At 35.4% G+C, this 21,556-nt stretch overlaps 1 protein-coding gene across 1 annotated transcript; it reads right to left on the reverse strand.

The window, feature by feature from the left end:
• Nucleotides 1–2,491: 2,491 nt before the first annotated feature.
• On the reverse strand, nucleotides 2,492–6,292 carry LOC140452444 (plasminogen receptor (KT)). Its single transcript, XM_072546709.1, has 4 exons — nucleotides 6,072–6,292; nucleotides 5,891–6,021; nucleotides 5,722–5,831; nucleotides 2,492–3,609 (listed from the first exon to the last, which is right to left on the reverse strand). The coding sequence occupies exons 1-4, from the start codon at nucleotides 6,150–6,152 to the stop codon at nucleotides 3,470–3,472; spliced, it is 462 nt and encodes a 153-aa protein (XP_072402810.1). The 5' UTR covers nucleotides 6,153–6,292; the 3' UTR covers nucleotides 2,492–3,469.
• Between the last annotated feature and the right edge of the window lie 15,264 nt (nucleotides 6,293–21,556).

Here is a 21,556-nt window from a genome sequence, read left to right on the forward strand (position 1 = left end):
ATGAGATAACTCAAAAGATTTCTCATTCTGATGGATTAAAGTCCCTTGAAGCAGCTCTCGCATACATCGAACAACAAGAAGAATCGACACCATTAGACGTCCTCCATTTTCAACGTTGGCGCAACATCGCCGCCTCAAAAAGAGGAATGAAGTTGAAACAAAAATCAATAAGACTTTTTTAAACAGTAACATTTATAAGGTAAATTTTTTTATCTTTTATACTACTTTTATATTAGTTTTTAGTTATTAAAATAAACACATTGATCATTATTTACGTAGGTACACATTTTTCTATCAGTATAACCAATATCAGTGTTAACCGAGTTTTTTCAGTAACCGAGGTAGTCACGGTCCCAATTACCTCAGATAATCGCGAGTCTACTATATATATATATATATATATATATATATATATATATATATATATATATATATATATATATATATATATATATATCTATACTAGATTTTAAAGATATGGCGTTCTCGCAAGTCTGTATTGGTTTCTGGAGAAGAGTTTTACAAGTCCGATATTGGCAACGCTCGAAGTCTTTTAAAAAAAGCTGTAACATTATCTTCATTTACACCAGAAAGACTAGCACTAGGAGTTTCAGTTAATGCTGCTAAAATTGCAGATGTTAAAAAGCTTTTAGAGAAACATTATGGAGTGGACTGGATTGACAGAGAAGTCAAAAACACGAAATTATCATTTTATTTACATTATCAATAATACTACTTTGACAGAGGTTATTGAAGAAGATGAGCCTTGTTGCGATGACAATTAAAAAAAAGTGTAAGAGTCTAAATTTTTGTAATACAACGTTGCATGTATTTAATAATCGTACTAATGAATCTGAAAGTATCATGGCATGATACCACAGTTTCAGAAATAACGGAATCCGTACCTGTTACCAGTGGCATTTTGTTAGTTTCAGATTTAGGCAAATCCATTATTGTGATTTTCAAAAGGGGTCAAATCCTCTGTCACCATTGTCAAATGAGTACCAGATTTACAAAACTGGTCACATATACGTGTTTATCTCCATTTTTGTAAAAATGGAGTTGACCACTTTTTAACCCAGAGTACATAATTGTTGTTTCTTCAAGACAATGCTTCGGTTCACGACAGCGTTATGAAAATGGCAAGAATTCATGAGTTGGACTTCTAATTGTTTTCTCATCCTGGTTATTCCATTAATTTGGCTTTCTCCGATTATCATGTGTTCCCCAAATCTAGAGAGAAGGCTAGTAAAAAATAATCTAGAATCGTATTATTCGGATGGCTTAAAGAAAATCGCTGGGATCGGTCTATTGAGCTAGATTCTGATTCTTCTTCCAGAATATCAGGTTTTTCATTTCAAAGGAGGTTACTTATCAGACCACCTAGTATTCTATGACATAGTACTCTCCATCATACAGAAAGATTTCAAAAAAATCTCTTCCGTTCCGTTTTTTGTCATACATGCAGCCATTGATTACTTCTTCAGTATACAGCTTTCTTATTCATTATCCGTCGTTATAGTTATTTGGTATTTTTCAATTTATAATTATGAGATCACAATAATTTTGAGCTTGACAATAAAATAGGCAGCTTCCAGGTTGTCTACTGTGTGGGAGAATATATCACAAAACAGATCTGATTCTGTTTTTAACAGTATTCTGTCTCAATACTAACAGTTTTTGGAAAAGAGAACTGATTTAACAGTTAATATACTATAATAAAAAAACTTCTATGCCTAAATAACCACAATAACAATTGACATATAGTTTTTTCGAATTTTTTACTTTCCATTAAAATATATTTGAATTAAATTTAAAAAAGGCGTCAAAATCCCATTCTAAAAGCTAATTAATGATTTAAACGCGATAGTGCGTCCAAAGTTGGTTTTGTGGGGGTCAACAAATCAAAAAAAAAAACAGAAATATTCTGCTTAGTAGAAAACTAAAAAGGATATCAAGAGGGCCATACCTTTTAGGTCGTGGAAACTTCCACACAGGAGTAACTTTTAGAGTCAAAAACGGACTTTTAAAACATAAATAGCTGCCAGTCAAGATATAAAAATTATAAATAACAGTGTCTAGCTCTTATATCACTCTGAAAAATCCCAATTGGCTTTATGTCATTAAATTTAAGAGAAAATGTCTCAATCTAATCCGTTACATACGAAAAATGATGTATGTATATACAGGGTAAATTTTTAAGTGCGACATTGGTCGATAATTTCATTATAGTACAGAATATCCAAAAAAATTATTTAGAAGAAAATGATATTCTCCAGACTTGGATAATATGCCGAATTCTATAGGGTGATTAATAACTACTTGGTAAAGCAAACATACAATTTTTTTAAATAGGACATCCTGTATACTTTCTCATTATTATATTTCTTTAATAATTCCTGTTCTTATAATATTGGGTTTGGCACTACAATACAGTGTATTTACAAGTTATGAGAATTTTATTTTAAAATCGCTATGAAATAAACACACTGTATATAAAGAAGCAATACAAAAATAAATATTAATTTTACATAAACAATATGTTCCAGTTTTCAAATTAGGTTTAACAGAAATCAATGACAAATATTCGTATACAGGGTGAACTACGAACGAAAATTACGATTTTCTCATTTTTTAAATGTACAAGCCTATATTTCATTTTTTTCAAAGATTGCATTTATGATACTCTTCCATTTCATGAAGCATTTCCTATATCTAAACTCGTTACTTTCCGAGATATTTTTAGATTTCTTCAAATTTCGGGAATATCTTCCATTTTATAAGTAGAAATATCGTCGTCGTGTGTAATACAAACAAAATTTTCTTACTCAGTAAATAACTAATACAAAAACCTAAATCTAAACCATATGCAATAAATATAACAGTTTTTAGATATATATTATATCAAATTTTTAGTAAACCATTCAAAACTGTCAATTTTGACAAGTAAGTATTATTAAGTAAAATGCCACTTGTATCAGTAAACAATGGTAAAACAGAAGAATTTAAAAAATGAGTTTTCATATTATTACCTTTTTAATCAGTCTGTGTGACTGGTCTTTAACTTTAAAAATTAATTTTTCTGTAGAATTAACAGATATAACCTGGGCATTAGGAGAAATTGCCTACTTGCATCCAGAATATATCAACAGCGATATCTTGAACAGATATCGCTGCTATTACGGATGCCAAACGTAAGAGCTTTTGAAAAATTAATGAATAATTTTATTCGCCATGCAGCTGGGTCCGCTGTATATGAAAAAAATGAGAACCAAAACTGTGTGGCGAATATCATTACCTACATTTTGCTCAACAACTTTTTTGGATATTTTTTTGTACCATAATGGAATTATGTGTGTGTTAATGTCACACTAAAACTCATTATATATGTAATATGGTCGAATATATCTACAATCTAAAAACAGTCTCGTAACATTATTATATATATAAAAATAATAACCTATTGCAATTATATTTGAGGTATGATAGGGTGTAATTTTTTATTTTCATCATTTTCCAGTCTTTTCAAATCAATTGCAGATGCTGTAGGCACTCCTAGAGGCAACTGTAATAACTCACTTTCAAAATGAAGTATATTTTCTGCCTCCACTAGAATAAAAAAATATATTATTGAAACTTAAATCAGTTCTTATATTATGCATGTTAAAGAGTTGTTAGATATATATATATATATATATATATATATATATATATATATATATATATATATATATATATATGAATTTTTCAAATATTGGAATGTTCATTTTTCTGCCTCTCTAGAATTGAACATAGAGAACATAGTTTGAAGAGACTAAAAAACAAACTAATGGAAAACTCTTATCCTGTAGGCTTACTTAATAAATTAATTTTTTGTACTGCAAACTCTCCAGACTCGATCACATTGATCAGCAATACCAACAATAAAAAACAAGTCACAGTAAAAACGGCAAGCCAAGAAATAAACAATAGCCCGACAGTTAATACCTTAGTACCAACAACACCACAAACTTTTGGATCTTTACCTTATATTCCATCCTTAACACCAAAACTTCTTAAATTATTTAAAGGATTAGAAAACATAAAAATTGCCACTAGAAATGTTAAAACCATAGCACTATAGCACATACACTAAAACTGAAGATCCTGTAACAACTAAGGAAAGTTCTAAAGTAGTGGATCAGATACTTTCCTCAGACTGTGATATGGTTTATATAGGAGAAACTTCTCATACATTATACAGAAGAATAATTTCTCACAAAAGTGATGTAAAAACCAACAAATCACAAGCTTGTGAATTAGCCGACCAGCCCATCAATCTAAATCACACATTTAATTTTTCATAAGCTTCAATTCTAGAGAGGCATAAAAATGAACAGAAGCAGTTATTTTTAGAAATGACACATATACAGAAAAATAAAAAATGTAAATAGAAAATCAGATATTGACAAATTAAGTAACATTTATTGTTGCATATTAACATATCAACAAACAATTGGCATAACATCATAATCTCATTTTCTATCGACATTCCAATATTAGAAAAATTCATATATGCTTGAGCTAAATTTACTGGACTAATTTATTTTTCATTTACAATCAAATTCATAATAATAAAAACTATTGTTACTGGTTTTGCTTTTCACATAAAATAACTGTAGATTCATTCATATAAATATGTATGTTAATCAACCAAACATGACAATAATATAATTTTAAGGAACAAATTTTTTAAAAATTTTAATATGTGTGTGATTGTGCATTTTTTAATGTCAAACTTATTTGTAATCTCACGACTAGTAAGTAAGAAAATTAATAATTATAACTACATATTTTTTATATTCATTTTTTATCAACAGATGTCTTATAAAAGAATTGAAAATAAATTCGAAAGCTTGACAGTAAGTCAAAGAGTTTTCTTTGTCTTGTGAGCCAAATACACTGCATCCCCAAGAATCACCAATCGATATAATATATATGTATATATATATATATATATATATATATAAATGGATTAAAATTGTTAACTGATAGAATGCCTAGAATATAGCCATGTCATACTCCCATGACAATAAAATAAACAATAAAATTTAAAATATTTAAAAGATGCTCTGGTTTAAAAACAAGTTGTCATTGGAAGTAAACTGAGTTCTTAAAAAGAACTGTTTAATCATGTGGCTAATAGATTATGTCTAAGGCCACCTACTTCCTCTACACACACACACACTGTTAGTATAGGAAATAATAACAGTATTATTAGAAGACAATATTGTGGACAAATGGAAATAGTTTTCTCTTAAATGATTAAAGTAGGCAAAACATAATAATTAGCAAATACAAAAATCGATAGATGTGGATTTTCAAACTTTCTTTTCAAGAACTTACCACCCACTTTTTGCCGAAATTGATTTTTCTTTGACTCCTTTGTTTGTAGTTGCAATGTAAAAGGTATGAGTTTATGACAGACATTTCCAAAATCCTTGATTCATGAAGACATTACAGCTAATTAGCAGGTAAAATAAACAGCCTCTATCAAATTAATTATGATCATTATTTCAAAGGTCCAATACACGAAAGTGTCAAATTTTGTGGAGAGATAAGGCCTATGTCTAGGGTGAAAATGCATTCATAAGGAAAATACTAAGTTCATCTCACAAAGACCACATGACCAGTTAAGGTTAAACATTTTTTGGTAATGCATGTATACATTTAACCACTTACCTAGAATCCTATGCAGTTTATTTCCATAAGCTAGATCTGCTTGATATGACACAACAAATGTTAAAGGCACTAGGGGTGCCAAATATATTGGTTTCCGCTTGTATCTGTAACTAAGAGATCTGTGAATTACTTCATTAAGAACATATTATCCTTATTTGTATTATTTTACCATGTCAGAGCCCATGCCACACTGGTGATATAAAAGGCACCACACCAGAAGAACATCTCCCTTGATTTCGCAATTTGTAAAGCCACTTCTCTCTCTCGCATCTGGTTTTTCATTTGTAACTGCCTTTCAATCTAAAAACACTTTGAATGAAAAAAATAAAGAGAACTCTTGTAAAATTTACCTTAATTGTGTTCATTTCCGTAATGAATTCCTGGTTCTTTTTAAAGTTTTTTTCCATGTCAATTGTAAATGAATTGCCCATGTTTAAAAAAAAAACCTTAAATAAATTATTACTATGCAATATAATAGTAATTAAGCTCTTCTACTCCTCGTCCTCAATTCCTCAAATCAATAATAAACAAGATTGTTTCCAGTACTGTCAAAACCATATGACGTTTGTAACAAGGTCAACACCACAGCACCAACCTTAGACAAGGAAATATACACGTAACATATAATATTAGAAGCACTCTACCATTTTTTCGTAAACGCTGTTTGGGAAATAGATTTTACTTCCGTTCCTGTACCACTAGAGAGCGCTCATGTGATCTCCTGTTCAGATTATAGACATAATAAAAAATATTCTATGGCATAGTTTAATGCTAAAGAATATAATTCTTTTTAATTTCTTAATTTCTTTTAATTCTTTTTAAGTTATATATATATATATATATATATATATATATATATATATATATATATATATATATATATATATATATATATATATATATATATATATATATATATATATACGCCACTCAACCTCTAAAAATCATAAGAACAAGCTGAATTTTGCCGAGAATATTAACAAAGAATATAGACGCTATAAGCGTCTATCTTCTTTGATATTAATCTTGGGACCCCTAAAAAGATGTAAAAAATTTACCCCTTTTACCCTAGGGCTTCCCTCTAAAACACCCCCGTAGGGGGGTAAAAACGCAAAAAAAATCAATTTACCAAGAATCAAGACCTTAAGATAGAAGACTGGTTGTTGAAAAATCGAAAGATCGGGGATCGAGCTCATTTCAAGGCATATTATAAACTTAGAAAGGTATCCTTTAAGACAATAACGGGCCTCGATGGCTCAAATCAGAATCATACAAGCGAATTTTCTGCATAGTAAGGCAGCTTCGGCAGAACATACTGTTGCCATGGGAAGTTTCAATGTAGCCTTTATACAAGAGCTTTTGGTTCACAAAGGCAAAATAAGAGGACTATCGGGCATTGGTGGAAAGCTTAGTTTCTAGTTGTTTTCTCGCTGAGTTTTTGAACTTTATTTGTTTTATTACGGATCGATTCTTTTGCTACTGGTATTATAGTATTCGCTAAATTTTTATTTAGGATTTCAAGGTTTGAATCTTTGTCTATTAGTGCAGTACGTTCTGTCAGTTTTTGTTCGTATTCGATTTTTCTCTGGTTTAGTTCGTTTATATTTATTGTTCTTTGACTGGCGTTTATACGCTTTCTTCTTTCTGTCTTGGTGTTAATTCTTATTCACGTTCTTAGCATTCTGAGATCGCTACCTGTGTTTATCGTGTTTAACACTACTGTATCTAATATTAGGTTTCTGTCGTTGCATAATATATATAGTCTATTTCATTCTTTATTGTCCCATTTGGGCTTTGCCAGGTCTATCTTCTCTTTTCTGGTTTTTAAAGAACGTATTGGTTATATATAGGCAATTTTCTTTTGCATAGTTTAAGTCCTAGTATTCTGTTTTTCTTCTTTCCCTATTTTTACGTTGAAATCGCCCATTAAGATTATACCTTGCTTTGTTTGTCCTCATTGCATTATTAATTTCTTCGTACAATTGCTCTACTTCATCATATATTTTCGATATAGCCTTATACTGTGTGATGCTGGATGTCACCTCATGTTCCATGTTTTAACAGTATATAAATATCTAAATCAAGTATTCACATCAAAAGATTAGAGAAAATCATAAAATTATAATACCGTAGAATGGGGTGACTTTGATTCTATAAGGTGACTTTGATGAAACATGAATATTTTGTTTCAAGAGAGTATACAACCCAAATGTTTCGTCCGTTATGGTGGTTGTCTGAACTTGATTTCAGTGCACATGTTGATTCACTATAGCAGAAGGTGTTTGTGGCCAATATCAAAAGTATACGGTTGTAAATTCACCATTGAAGTTTTTGTTTGAATTTGAAGATTTTATATTGTGTTACTAAATTTAAACATACAGCTCTTACAATAGAATTGCAGGTAATTTTGTGTATGTTGCCTTAATGTAGGTCTAGTTGTCACTATTTTAAAATATTTAACCTAACTTATTTCCGTAACTACTCCATGAAATTGAATGATTTCTTATCCGGGGTCACTTTGATACATTTTTCGGGGTGACTTTGATACTTTATTTCTTTTTATAGTTTGCTTAATGAAACTTCAAACCGTTAATTATTTTCAGGATTTCGTCATTATCTGCATGAAAAGAAAAAATGCCGCGAGTTTATAAACGAAAGTTGGGATCAAGAAGCTACAAGAACTTCTCTGACGAAACTCTTGAACATGCTCTGCTTCAAATAGTAAACGGAAACTTGTCTGTTAAAGCCGCTTCAGAAAGATTTAAAATTCCGTATGGTACTTTATATAATAAATACAAAGGGAAGCATGTGAAGAAGCCAGGGGACCAAACTGCGTTGACGGAGCTGGAGGAAAAATCAATCGTGTCCTGCATTGTCAAATGTGCAGATTGGGGATTTTCATTATCGACGCTAGATGTACAACTTTTCACTAAGAGTTATTTAGAAAGAACTGGAAGAATTATCTCTAAATTTAAAAACGGGGTAAGTCCTGGTAACGACTGGGTAAAACTTTTTTTAGAGAGACATAGTCAGCAAATCTCTGAACGACTTGCGTCTCTCAAATTGCCCTCCATCACACGTTTTCAATTACGATGAAACCAACGTTAGTGATGATCCGGGGAAAAGAAGATTGCTTTATAGAAGAGGGACCAAATATCCAGAACAAATCACTAATCATAGTAAAGCCGCCACATCAATAATGATGTGCGGTGCTGCTGATGGTACACTACTCCCTCCTTATATAATATATCGCAGCGAACATATGTGGGATGCATGGACATTAAGAGGTCCACAGGGCTCTCCTTGTTGTAGTAGTGGATGTTGCGCAAGAGGAGCTAGATAAAACCGAACAAAAAATGGGTGGATGGAGGTAACTTGTTTTACAGACTGGTTTGAGACCATATTATTACCCCACGCAAGACGGCTGGAAGGTAAAAAAGTTATGATCGGCGACAACTTGGCGTCTCACTTTTCAGATCATGTTTTAGAATTGTGTGAATTGCACAATATTGAATTTGCGTGCCTTCCCAGTAATTCAACACACATATGCCAGCCTTTGGATGTGTCTTTTTTTAAACCCATGAAAGTCTCTTGGCGAAAAGTTTTGACGGATTTTAAATTGCGACACCCAAAAATTACTGGTGTACCTAAAGATCAATTTCCGTCGTTATTAAAAAAATGCTTGGAATTAATGGATCAGACAATTGCAAAAACTGAGTACAAATGTGGAGATTGTGAAAAAAGTGCAATTAAGAGAGTTTTGAAGAATGGGTTGTAGGCTTGTGGCATGGTCCCTTTCGATCCAAATAAAGTCTTGAGTAAGATTACACCAATCAACCATGATGTTGATTATGTAGAACCTCTGATTAACGACAGCCTCATAGACTATCTGATGAATAAGAAGTCCGAGATAGAAGTTACTAAACGGCAAAGTAAAAAGAAACTTCATATCCAACCTGGTAAAAGTGTAAGTCGACATATAACGGCAGATGACAGCTCCTCCGATAGCGAGTTAAACAGCTATAATAGTGAAAGCGAAAATGAAATTGAAAATGAAGATTCTGTGGAGGACCAATCATATGAAGATGAGATGAATACAAAACCCTCCCTTGCTGAATTGAATGTTGGAACTTACGTGCTTGTAAAAATTATGTCAAGTAAACAAAAATGTAAAAATTACGTATATGCCGGAAGGATACAAGAGAAATTACCTTTTGACGAATACGAACTCATTGGACTTAAATCACTGGATGAGACCCATAAACATTTTAAAGTTGTGGAGACCGACGTTTTTAACGCTCCTTTCGATGATATCTTAGCAATTCTGAAGACCCCATCGGTTGAAACAAATGAAACAGCAACTACATGTACATTTCCTGGCAGAGTTGATGTTAAAGAAAAATAACTTTGATTTTGTTTCCGTTCAAAATACATTCTTTTGGCTTTTTTTACTATTTTATACTGTTTTACTAATTTGCTAAAATGTTTTTTACCTGAATAAAGTATTAGCTACCTGTAAAATTATTTATTATATACTAATTATTGTGCCTATAGCAGCTGTCAAAGTCACCCCAAAAATTAAAATTGAAATATCTAAAAATTGGCTTGATCGATTTAAAAATGGGTTGACATTGACACCATTACAGCTTTTATGCATCGTCCAAGCTATTTTAAAATAGGGTATCAAAGTGACCCCACATCAATGGGTGATTTTGATAAACCATTACTTATTTTTTTTGAGAAAATCCTCAATTTAAAGATATATATATATATACTAACAGTATAAATTACATAAACATAAGATGCATCCCAATGGACATTTTTCCACATTTTTGGGATCACCCATTCAAAAGTTACGTAAGAAATTATAAAAAAAATTAACAAAGTCACCCCGTTCTACGGTAATATGCGAAATTCTTCCAAAATAGCCACATGGAACGTCAGAAGCATATTTGAGGTAGGTAAAATATATAAATAATCCGTGCCGGTCTCAGCTTGTGTAGAGGAGGGATGCTGAACTGAGTAGGGGTCCTTCAGTACTTTGTGAAAGACAGACTGGGCGGGGAAGTCCTCAACCCCGACACGGCGTGTCCCAATGGCTGATAGGGAACGTTCCTGTAGATATGCAGGACAGGTAAGAATAAGGCTTCGCCAAATAAGTACCATCGGATCAACTGAGGATATGACACTATTCAGCAGCTGTGTCATTAGTGGCCCGTATCTGAGGAATAGAATTCCTGACAGGTGCGGTACCACAAAGTCGTAGCCGAAAATCAAATACTGATTTAACTGGCTGTGATACTGCGAACAATTACCAACCTGTCCGGCAAGGGTGATGTTTTAATGCCAATATACACCTCAAAACACATGTTGAACTTGAAACAAAATGGGACGATACCCCAGGTGGGTAGAGCTAGCAGCTCAGAATCCCACACCGGAAAACCGGTCAGCCTCACGGATTTTGGGGGAGGCACAAGCTCAACAAAACGTGCCAAAATCGATACGAACAAACAAAATCAGTTACTACTAGCCACATACAACATCCGATCGATGGCTAAAGATGAAAAGGTCTACGAATTAGAAGAAGAACTATCCAAGATAAAGTGGGATATTGTAGGACTGTCAGAAGTAAAAAGAAGAGGCGAACAATGCATGCATCTAAACTCTGGAAATCGCCTATACTATACAGGGAAAATAGACGAAATATATAGTGCAGTAGGATTTCTTGTCAAAAAGTATCTCACACTATACATTTCTACATATAAAAGCGTTTGTGATAGAGTAGCTTATATTATAATAGACCTAGAAAATAAAACCAAGATCAAGGTTATACAAGTATATGCTCCCACAACAACACATCAGGAAGAGGTAGTTGAAATGTTCTACGAAGATTTGATAACAGCATTAGAAGAAAATGATACAAAGTATACCATCATTAGGAAGATTTCAACGCAAAATTAGGTAAAAAAGAAGAAAATACTGAAACTGAAATAGGAATGCATGGTTATGGCATACGAAATGAAAGAGGAGAAAAGTTATATAACTTCTTAGAACAACAAAATTTATATGCCATGAACACACACTTCAAGAAACCAGCAAACCGAAAATGGACTTGGATATCTCCCGATGGAAAGACGAAAAATGAGATCGATTACTTCTTGTGTGGGAACAAAGACATTTTTAAAGATATAACTGCTCCAAATCGATTCACAACTGGCAGCGATCATCGCCTTTTAAGAGCAAGGATTCTTATTACACATAATTATTGTAATCAGATAGATCAAACTAAAATGCGACAGAAGGGAGATGAGTACAGAGAAGTCTTAAAAAAAGAATTTGTAGAATATTATCAACAAGAATATTCCGACATGAACACAATTAATAAAGAAATGCAACGAAAGCTCTTGAAAGCAGGACTGACTGTTGCAAAGAAAACGAAAAATAAAGAAGAAAACGAAAAAAATAAGTGATGGAACAAAACGGTTGATGGAAAAGAGACGCACATTTTTAAGCGAAGGAAAGCAAAACACCGATGGTTTCAAAGAATTGAATAAACAAATAAAGAAGGGAGTAAAGGAAGATTTAAGGATCTAGAATGAAAACAAGGTAGAAAAAATAATAGAAAAGAACCGAGGCCTGAAATGCTTAAGATCAAACTTAGGAAAGCCTATAATAATCTAATTGAAATATAAATATGGAAAAGAAATAAAAGAAAAGAACGAAATCCTAAAAGTTACTCAAACATTTTACCGTGATTTATATTCCTTAAACAAGAACCTAGATAACACTGCAAAGGAAGATCTTAAGAGAAAGATAACGAATGTCAACTCAGAAATACTCCCTAACATAGAATCCTTCGAAATAAAACAAGCTATGGCACAACAAGAGAACAATAAGGCTCCGGGTCCTGATGGAATACTTGTAGAAATGTTGAAGGAGGGGAGTGAAATTATTCTCGAAGAATTGAAATTTTTTTTCAACGAATGTCTTCACAGAGATGTCCTAGATGATTGGAATGAAAGTTTGACAATACTTCTCTTCAAAAAAGAAGACAGGGGAGATCTGAAGAACTATAGGCCAATCTCCCTACCGTTTCAAATGCAAAAACTGTTTATGAGAGTAATAACTAAGAGGTTAACGTCGAAGCTCGATAGCTATCAAACGGTAAAGTAGGCAGGATTTCGAAAAGGTTACAGTACAGCGGATCATCTTCTTACAGTCAGAACGCTAATAGAGAAAGCCAATGAATATCACTTGAACTTATACATTGGCTTCGTTGATTATGAAAAGGCATTCGACAAATACACTGAACATTAGAAAAATAACGTTGAACGATATAAATTTAGAAACATAAGCGAATGCATCTCCCTGGACAGATAATGAAAGTTAACAAAGCAAATCAAACTGCCGAAATTACCAGAAGAATAAGATTAGCGTGGGCAGGATTTGGAAAACTGAGTTGGATCTTGAAAAACACTAAAATATAACAATATTTGAAAACCAGAATTTACGATCAGTGTATCCTCCCTATACTCACGTATGGTTCACAGACGTGGACACTCACCTCTAATATGGTCAAAATCAAGTCTAATATGGATAAAATAGTAAAGGCACAAAGAGCGATGGAAAGATCAATGCTCGGGGTGAGACTTATAGACAAAAAAAAATAAACAAATGTATTAGAAGCAAAACCAAAGTAAAAGACGCAGGAGAACATGCTGCCAAATTAAAATGGAGCTTCGCAGGACACAATGACCGACTGAAGGATAAAAGATGGAAACACGAAATACAACAATGGAGACCATGGTTAGGAAAGAGAAGCAGATGAAAACCACAAATGAAATGGGCTGACGACATTGAGAAGATCGAAGGACACAACTGGAAGCAAGTGCCTCAAAATAGAAAACACTGGATTGATTTGGGGGAGGCCTATGTCCAAAGTTGGATTACTTAAGGCTGAAGAAGAAGAAAATACATAATAAGAAATCAGAAGAATGCAAATCAGTACCCTCGAAATAAGTGAAATACTTTGGCCGGGAGCGGGAGTATGTGATGTTGATGGATATCAAGTGTACTATGCCGGAAATAACGATGCTAATCACTATAATGAAGTTGCAATCGTAGTCGCAAAACACTTAGCTCAATCAGTAGTAAATTATATCCCCATATCTGAAAGAGTAATCCTAGTGAAATTTAATTCAAAGCCCTTTATGACCAAGATTCAGAGGTCTATGCCCCAACATCATCCAGTGATGAAGATAATTTGGAAGCATTTTACAAAGATCTTGTTAAAGCAGCAGGAAATACCATAGTCCTCGGATATTTTAACGCCAAAGTCAGCAAAGAACGCTGTTTGAATATTGTGGGGGATTATGGCTTGGGAAACAGAAATGAACGTGGAGATCGACTTGTCCAGTTCTGCCAAGAACACGGTTTCATTATATCGAATACTCACTTTAAATTACCACCGAGAAGACTCTACACCTGGAAAACAAATGCAGAATTGGGGAATAAAATTATTATGAACCAAATCGACTTTATTCTAATAACACATCGATTAGAAACTGGAATAAATCAGATAAAACTTATTCAGGTGCTGACATTGGGTCTGATCACAATCCCATAGTGGCTGTAACCCAATTAAAATTAAAAAAGATGATCAAAAAGAAATAAGAGCAAAAATATTGATATAACCGAACTACACGACGAGAAAGTTAGGGAAACTGTTCAAAGATAACTGAACGAAAATTTAGTTTGAGGAAATACTGGTGAGAATGTCGATGAGGGCTTAAATAAAATTATAACAACAGTTAAGGAAATCTGTGAAAGGAATTTAAAAGGCAGCTCAAAGCAAAAGAAGAAGGCTTGTATGAAAGAAAACATATTGGATTTAGTGGAGCAACGGCGACTAGTAAAAGAAAAACGAAAAACTTTATAAAAGTATACAAAAAGAAATTGGACGTAAAATACGAGAAGCAAAGAGTCGACATCTAGCCAAAGAGTTTCATGATATTGAAGAACTCGAAAACAGATACGAAACGTTTAATATGTATAAAAAAGTAAAAGAAGCAGCCGGTATCTTCAATAAGAGACAAACTGCACTGCTACATGATGAACGTGGTAAAGTCATATTTAAAGTAGAGGACAAACTTAAAGAATGGAAAAATTACATTACGAACTATTCGAAGACGATAGGATTAGTTTATCTCCGGATAGTACTAACTAGGACGGACCCCTAATAACACGTTCTGAGGTAACACAAGCCATACAATCATCAATAAATGGCAAAGCGACAGGTCCTGATGAAATTCCAAGTGAAATATACAAGCTTATAAATGATAGCAATGTTTTAGAAGCTATAACTTTCATTTTTCAATACCATTTATACCAGCGGACACCTACTTGGTGGTTGGTCCAATTCACTGTCCATAGCTTTACCTAAGAAGACAACAGCAAAAACCTGTGCTGATTATAGAACCATCAGTTTGTTAAGCCATTTATTAAAATTTTTTCTAAAGGTAATACATGGCCGCATCTATAATAAATGCGGAGAATACTTAAGTGATACACAGTTTGGTGTCCGTAATGAGAGAGATGCTAGGATGAACGTACTTGCTCAAAGATGTCGTGATATATATTTAGACATGTACTGTTGTTTTATTGACTTCCAAAAGGCATTTGATCCTGTTAAGCGCTCTATATTGATCGAAGTTCTAAAATACATTGGCTTGGATGGCAAAGACGTTCGCATAATTGCAAATTTTTATTGGAATCAAATAACATCAGTTTTAGTAGACGGTTTGGAATCACAGGCTCTTAATAATAAAAGAGGAGTACGACAGAGATGCCTCTTGTCGCCCCTGATTTTCAAAATTTACACCGAAAGAATTTTCAGAAATGCTCTTTCTGAAAAACAAGAAGGGATAATTGTGAACGGTGAAGTCATCAAAAATTGAAAACATTACTTGACAGTGTCGTTGATAGCTGTAAGGAAGTAGGTCTGGATTTGAACATACGGAATACCAAAATACTCGTAAACAACAGAATATAAGACCATCTATATATGTAAATAGTACCAAACTTGAGCAAGCTGATCACATTGTTATGATCACGTTATGTTTACCTTGGATATCAGTTAAACTGTAAAGTAGAGAGTTATGGTGAAATTAGATCCAGAATTGAGCAGGTCAGAGCCACTTTAAGAAGGATGTCTAAGGTATTATGTAGCAGAGACCTAAAATTGGCATTGCGGATCCTCCTAAGTCGCTGCTACGTCCTCTCGGTGTTACTTTATGATGTCGAGTCTTGGACTGTGAATAAAAATGATCTAAACCGCCTTGAGGCTTTCGAAATGTGGTGTTATAGAAGAAATTTAAAAGTTTCTTGGGTGGAGAAGATTCGAAACTCCACAATACTAGAATGTTTCAGAAAGACTACTGAGATTATAAAAAGCACCAAGAAGAGAAAGCTGGAGTACTTCGGACATTTAATGAGAGGTCCCAAATTAAGATTTCTTTAAAATATATGCAAGGGAAAATTGCAGGCAAACGCAGTGCACAAAGACTTCATGGTTGAAGAACTTGTGAGCTTGGTATGGTATTGTTACGATAATTATCCTGGCCTAAAATAACCGTAAATATTATGACTAATGTGTTCTGTTTTTAGATTTTACGAGAGTATTCTATTAGCCGGCAGAAATTTACCTGAAGGGACCTTCCAGAAACAGTCGAGCCGATGTAAAAATACCCGTTTGCCTTACCGTTATAATTTCGCCGCTAATCGAGAAGGCTGTTCGATGATTCTAGCGTAAAGGCAATGGCATATATAAAGGACATTTTATTTGGAAGGAACAGTTAATTCTGAACCCGCGCTCGCGAATTTGTTACGTACGGATATAATAAATTATTGTAAGATAAGTTAATATAAATAAAGAAATAAATTAAATCCGTAAGTGTTATAAATATTGAACCTTTTAATAAATTCACAACAAATGGTGTCAGAAGTGGGATCGAACATAAATTAGACTTATAATAATAATACAAGTGAATATAAAATAAATTGTGAAAATGGCTACGATTTATGAGCTGACAGTGACTAATTTAAGAAGACATCTTGAAGACAGAGAATTAGCTTCTACCGGAAAAAAGGCTGAGTTAGTCCAACGACTAAAGAACGCTTTGCTAGAAGAAGGACTAGATCCAGAGACTTATATATTTGAAGACAAACATGATGCTGTCCTCTCGTCGATTTCGAAAATTTCCGGCGACATCGCTTCGTTGGAAGACAAAGTTTCTAACGAGATTTCTTCGCTGGAAAGCAAAGTCTCTGCTAACATCTCTTCGGAAATCTCTAAAGTCACTTCTGAGATGTCTGCCCTGGACGATAGAATATCTTCATTAAAAAACCAAGTTGCTGCCGATATGTTAGCCTTCGAAGAAAAGATATGGAAAGAGATGGAAAAGAAGATGGAGGAAACAGGGACAGCAGAGAGAGGTAACAATCCGATTACAGTGGAGATAAAAGAAGACGAGACGAAATTTAAGTTGGAGACACGGCCGAAATTTGAAGGAAGTGGAGGTTCTATTCATGTTAAAGTCCCAACTTTCGACGGAAAATCATCATGGAACAACTACATGAAACAGTTCGAATCAGCCGCAAGAGCAAATGGATGGTCTGAAAAAGAAAAGGCTGTAAACCTGACTATCGCCCTTCGAGGAGATGCCTTAGATGTGCTTCAGACCATAGCCGTAGAGGAGACCGATGATTTCGAACAACTGAAGAAGAGGTTAAATATGCGATATGGCCACGAACATTTGGAGCATGTATATCAGTCACAGCTTAAAACTCGTAGACAGAAGAAAGATGAGGCTCTTCAAGAATATGAGGTAGATATTGCCAGATTAGTACGATATGCTTATCCAACAGCTCCCGAAGACATGATGGAAAAATTGGCCGTTCAAACGTTTATTGATGGTCTTCGTGATCATGAAATGCAGAGAACACTGCGATTAGCTCGTCACAAGACGCTGGTTGATGTCCTATCCGCCGCCCTCGAATACGAGTCAGCTACGCAGGCCTCTGGCGGGTACAGTAAAGTTAGGACTGTAAAAGAGGAAGGAGATGAAGATAAACTTGAACAGCTCGTTAATATGATGAAAAGCATGACATACAAGAAAACGAAGACCATCAGATGCTGGAATTGTGGCGAAATAGGACACGTACGAAGCTCCTGTAAGCACCCTAGGTACGACGCAAATCAAGAAACTCACCATCAGAAAAACTAGAACGGGTCAGCCTTAGGGGGGCAGCTTCGACCCAGAACTTTTCCAAAGACCCTCTCATACTAATAGCTTCTTTGAAATGTCGTGAAGATAGTGTATATGTAGATGGAGACATAAATGGTAAAAAGCATACGTTGTTGGTGGATACCGGAGCGACCAGAACCATTATACGCCCGACAGTTATAAACAGCCGAAAGAAACTGTTACCAACGAGGTTACGACTTCGGACCGCTACAGGTGAAAATGCCAACATTCATGGAGAAATCCAGGTACAATTGGGAATTGGGGCAGAAAAGTTTGTCCATACTGTTATAGTTGCTGACATCGAAGAGGATGTTATATTAGGAATGGACGTAATGAATATGCATGGATTCCAATTGGATTTTAAGAATAAGGTAATCAAAGTTGGCAACGAGGAGGTATTTCTCCATCCACATAATGACAACACTGTGCAAGCAGCCATTACAGAAGATACAGTCGTGCCTGCGAGAAGCGAAACGATCATAGTAGCGCGACTACAGGGAATTGTAGACGAAGGGAGACCTGTTATGATGGAGCCTTGGAACCACGACGATGAGGTTGGCCGTGGAATCATAATTGGAAAGGAATTGGTGACTTCGGCTAAAGAAATTCCTGTGAGACTTATCAATGTCAACGACTACCCAGTGACCATAAAGAAAGAGACAAAAGTAGGAACTTGTGTACCTGTGACATCCATAATTCGTCAGGCGACAACATCTGATAATTCCAACGACAAATTCGACCAAATGGTTGCAGTTGCAGGACAGTCTCTAAATCAGATGGAGAAAAGGAAATTAAGGGAATTTCTTCGGCAGTATCGTGATATTTTCGTACCGAAAGGAGGAAAGACGGGAAGAACTACCGTTGTTAAGCATAAAATTGATACTGGTAATGCTAAGCCAATTCGTCAAACAGCTCGACGATTACCACAGGCGAAGAGAGAGGAAGCTGAAACGATTGTTCAGGAAATGAAGAAAGACGGGGTGATAGAACCTTCTACGAGTCCATGGGTCTCTCCGGTGGTCCTGGTTAAGAAGAAAGACGGAACGACGAGGTTCTGTGTGGATTACCGTTTGCTGAACAACGTTACCAAGAAAGATAGTTATCCTCTGCCTCGGATCGATGACACATTGGACACATTGGCTGGAAGTAAATTGTTTTCTACTTTAGATTTGAAGTCTGGATACTGGCAGGTAGAAATGGACCCAGTCGATAAAGAAAAGACAGCCTTCACCACAGGATCTGGATTGTGGCAATTCAACGTTATGCCATTTGGACTTTGTAATGCTCCTGCGACATTTGAGAGGCTTATGGAAAATGTGTTGAGAGGGTTATCTTGGAAAACATGCCTGGTTTATTTAGATGACATAATCGTCTTGGGGGAGACATTCGAAGATCATTTGAGGAATTTAGAAAACGTTTTTAATCGACTTAAAGCTGCCCAATTGATGCTAAACCCCAAGAAGTGCCAGCTATTTCAAGGTAAAGTCAATTATCTGGGTCATATAGTCAGTAAAGAAGGAGTGGCCGTGGATAAGGGAAAAATCGATTCCATTAAGGAATGGCCAAAACCAACTGACAAACATCAAGTGAGAAGTTTTCTTGGACTATGTACTTACTACCGGAGGTTTATTAAGAAGTTTGCAGATATCGCTAAGCCATTAACGCGACTTACAGAGGAAGCAAGAGAATACCGCTGGGATATAGACTGCCAAAATGCCTTTGAAACGTTGAAAAAGCATTTAATAACAGCACCAATTTTGGGGTATCCACTGCCAGAAGGAGAGTTCATCTTAGATACGGATGCAAGTAATGTGGGAATTGGAGGAGTGCTGTCTCAGATTCAAGGAGGACAGGAACGAGTCCTCGGATATTTTAGTAAAGTTTTTTCAAAACCTGAGCGGAATTATTGCGTCACGAGAAGAGAACTTCTAGCAGTAGTTAAATCAGTAGAGCACTTCTATCAATACCTCTATGGAAGGAAGTTTTTAATCCGAACCGACCATGCCGCCCTTAAGTGGTTGATGCAGTTTAAGAATCCAGAGGGTCAGATAGCCAGGTGGATCGAACGACTCCAAGAATACGATTTTAAGATTGAGCACCGAGCCGGAGTTAGCCACAGAAATGCTGATTCTCTTTCCAGAAGGCCATGCCCCGCAGAGTGTTCCCACTGCAACAAAACGGAATCCAAGGAAGCAGCAGTGCTAAGAACGACGATTGTCAACGACGACTGGACGCCTACTAAGATAAGGGAAGAACAAGAGAGAGATCCAGTTATACAGAAAATCCGAAAATGGAAAGAGGAAAACCGTCGACCACCTTGGCAGGAAATATCAAACCTATGCTCAGTAGTTAAGACGTATTGGGCCCAGTGGGACTCATTTATCATCGAAGATGGCTTGCTCAAACGAGTCTTGGAAAATGATGACGGTTCAGAGAAAAGAAGACAGTTGGTGATCCCAAAGAGCAGAATAGCCGAAGTACTTCGTCAGTTACACGACAGTCCATCGGGAGGGCATTTTGGTGTAAGGAAAACCCTTCAGCGAATTCGGGAACGGTTTTATTGGATGAACAGTTCCGACGACGTAAAAGACTGGTGTAAGAAATGTACTATTTGTGCTACGAGTAACGGGCCTCACCGGAAAAGGAGAGCTCCTATGAGACAATATAATGTTGGAAGCCCGTTTGAAAGAATAGCTTTGGACATTGCAGGGCCATTTCCAGAAAGTGAAAATGGGGGCAAGTACATGTTGGTAGTAATGGATTACTTCACTAAGTGGGTCGAGATTTATGCACTTCCAGACCAGAAGGCCGCCACCGTTGCAGATAAGTTGATCCAAGAATATATCAGCCGATTTGGAGTGCCTTTGGAGATCCATAGTGACCAAGGCAGGAACTTTGAAAGTGATCTATTCCAAGGAATATGTGATAGACTAGGCATGAAGAAAACAAGAACTACCGCGTATCATCCGCAATCGGATGGTATGGTAGAACGAATGAATAGGACAGTTGGCAAGTATTTGACAAAGATGGTGTCCGATCATCAGCGAGACTGGGACCAATACCTTCCGTTCTTCACAATGGCCTACAGATCTGCTGTTAACGAATCAACGGGCCAGACACCAGCCAGAGTCCTATTCGGACGCGAAATGCGACTACCTTGTGATCTAGAATTTGGGTGTCGACCTGGAGAAGATGTAGCAGGTGAAGATTATGTGATCGAATTACGAAGAAGAATGGACGATGTACATGAGTTGGTCCGTTCCCACCTTCAGATCGCTAGCGACCGAATGAAGAAACGGTACGATACACAAGCCGAAAAGGGTTGCTTTAAGAAGAACGACAAAGTATGGCTGTATAATCCCAAGAAGCGAAAAGGTTGTTCTCCCAAATTGCAGCAGTTTTGGGAAGGTCCATACCTCATCATGGAGAAGATCAACGATGTCATCTACCGAATAAGCAAGATTCCGAGGGGAAAGCCGATGATAGTACACCATAACCGGCTGGCGTCTTTCGAAGGTGACCACGACGTA

This window comes from Diabrotica undecimpunctata, chromosome 10 (assembly GCF_040954645.1).
Source record: "Diabrotica undecimpunctata isolate CICGRU chromosome 10, icDiaUnde3, whole genome shotgun sequence".
Lineage (NCBI taxonomy): Eukaryota > Metazoa > Arthropoda > Insecta > Coleoptera > Chrysomelidae > Diabrotica > Diabrotica undecimpunctata.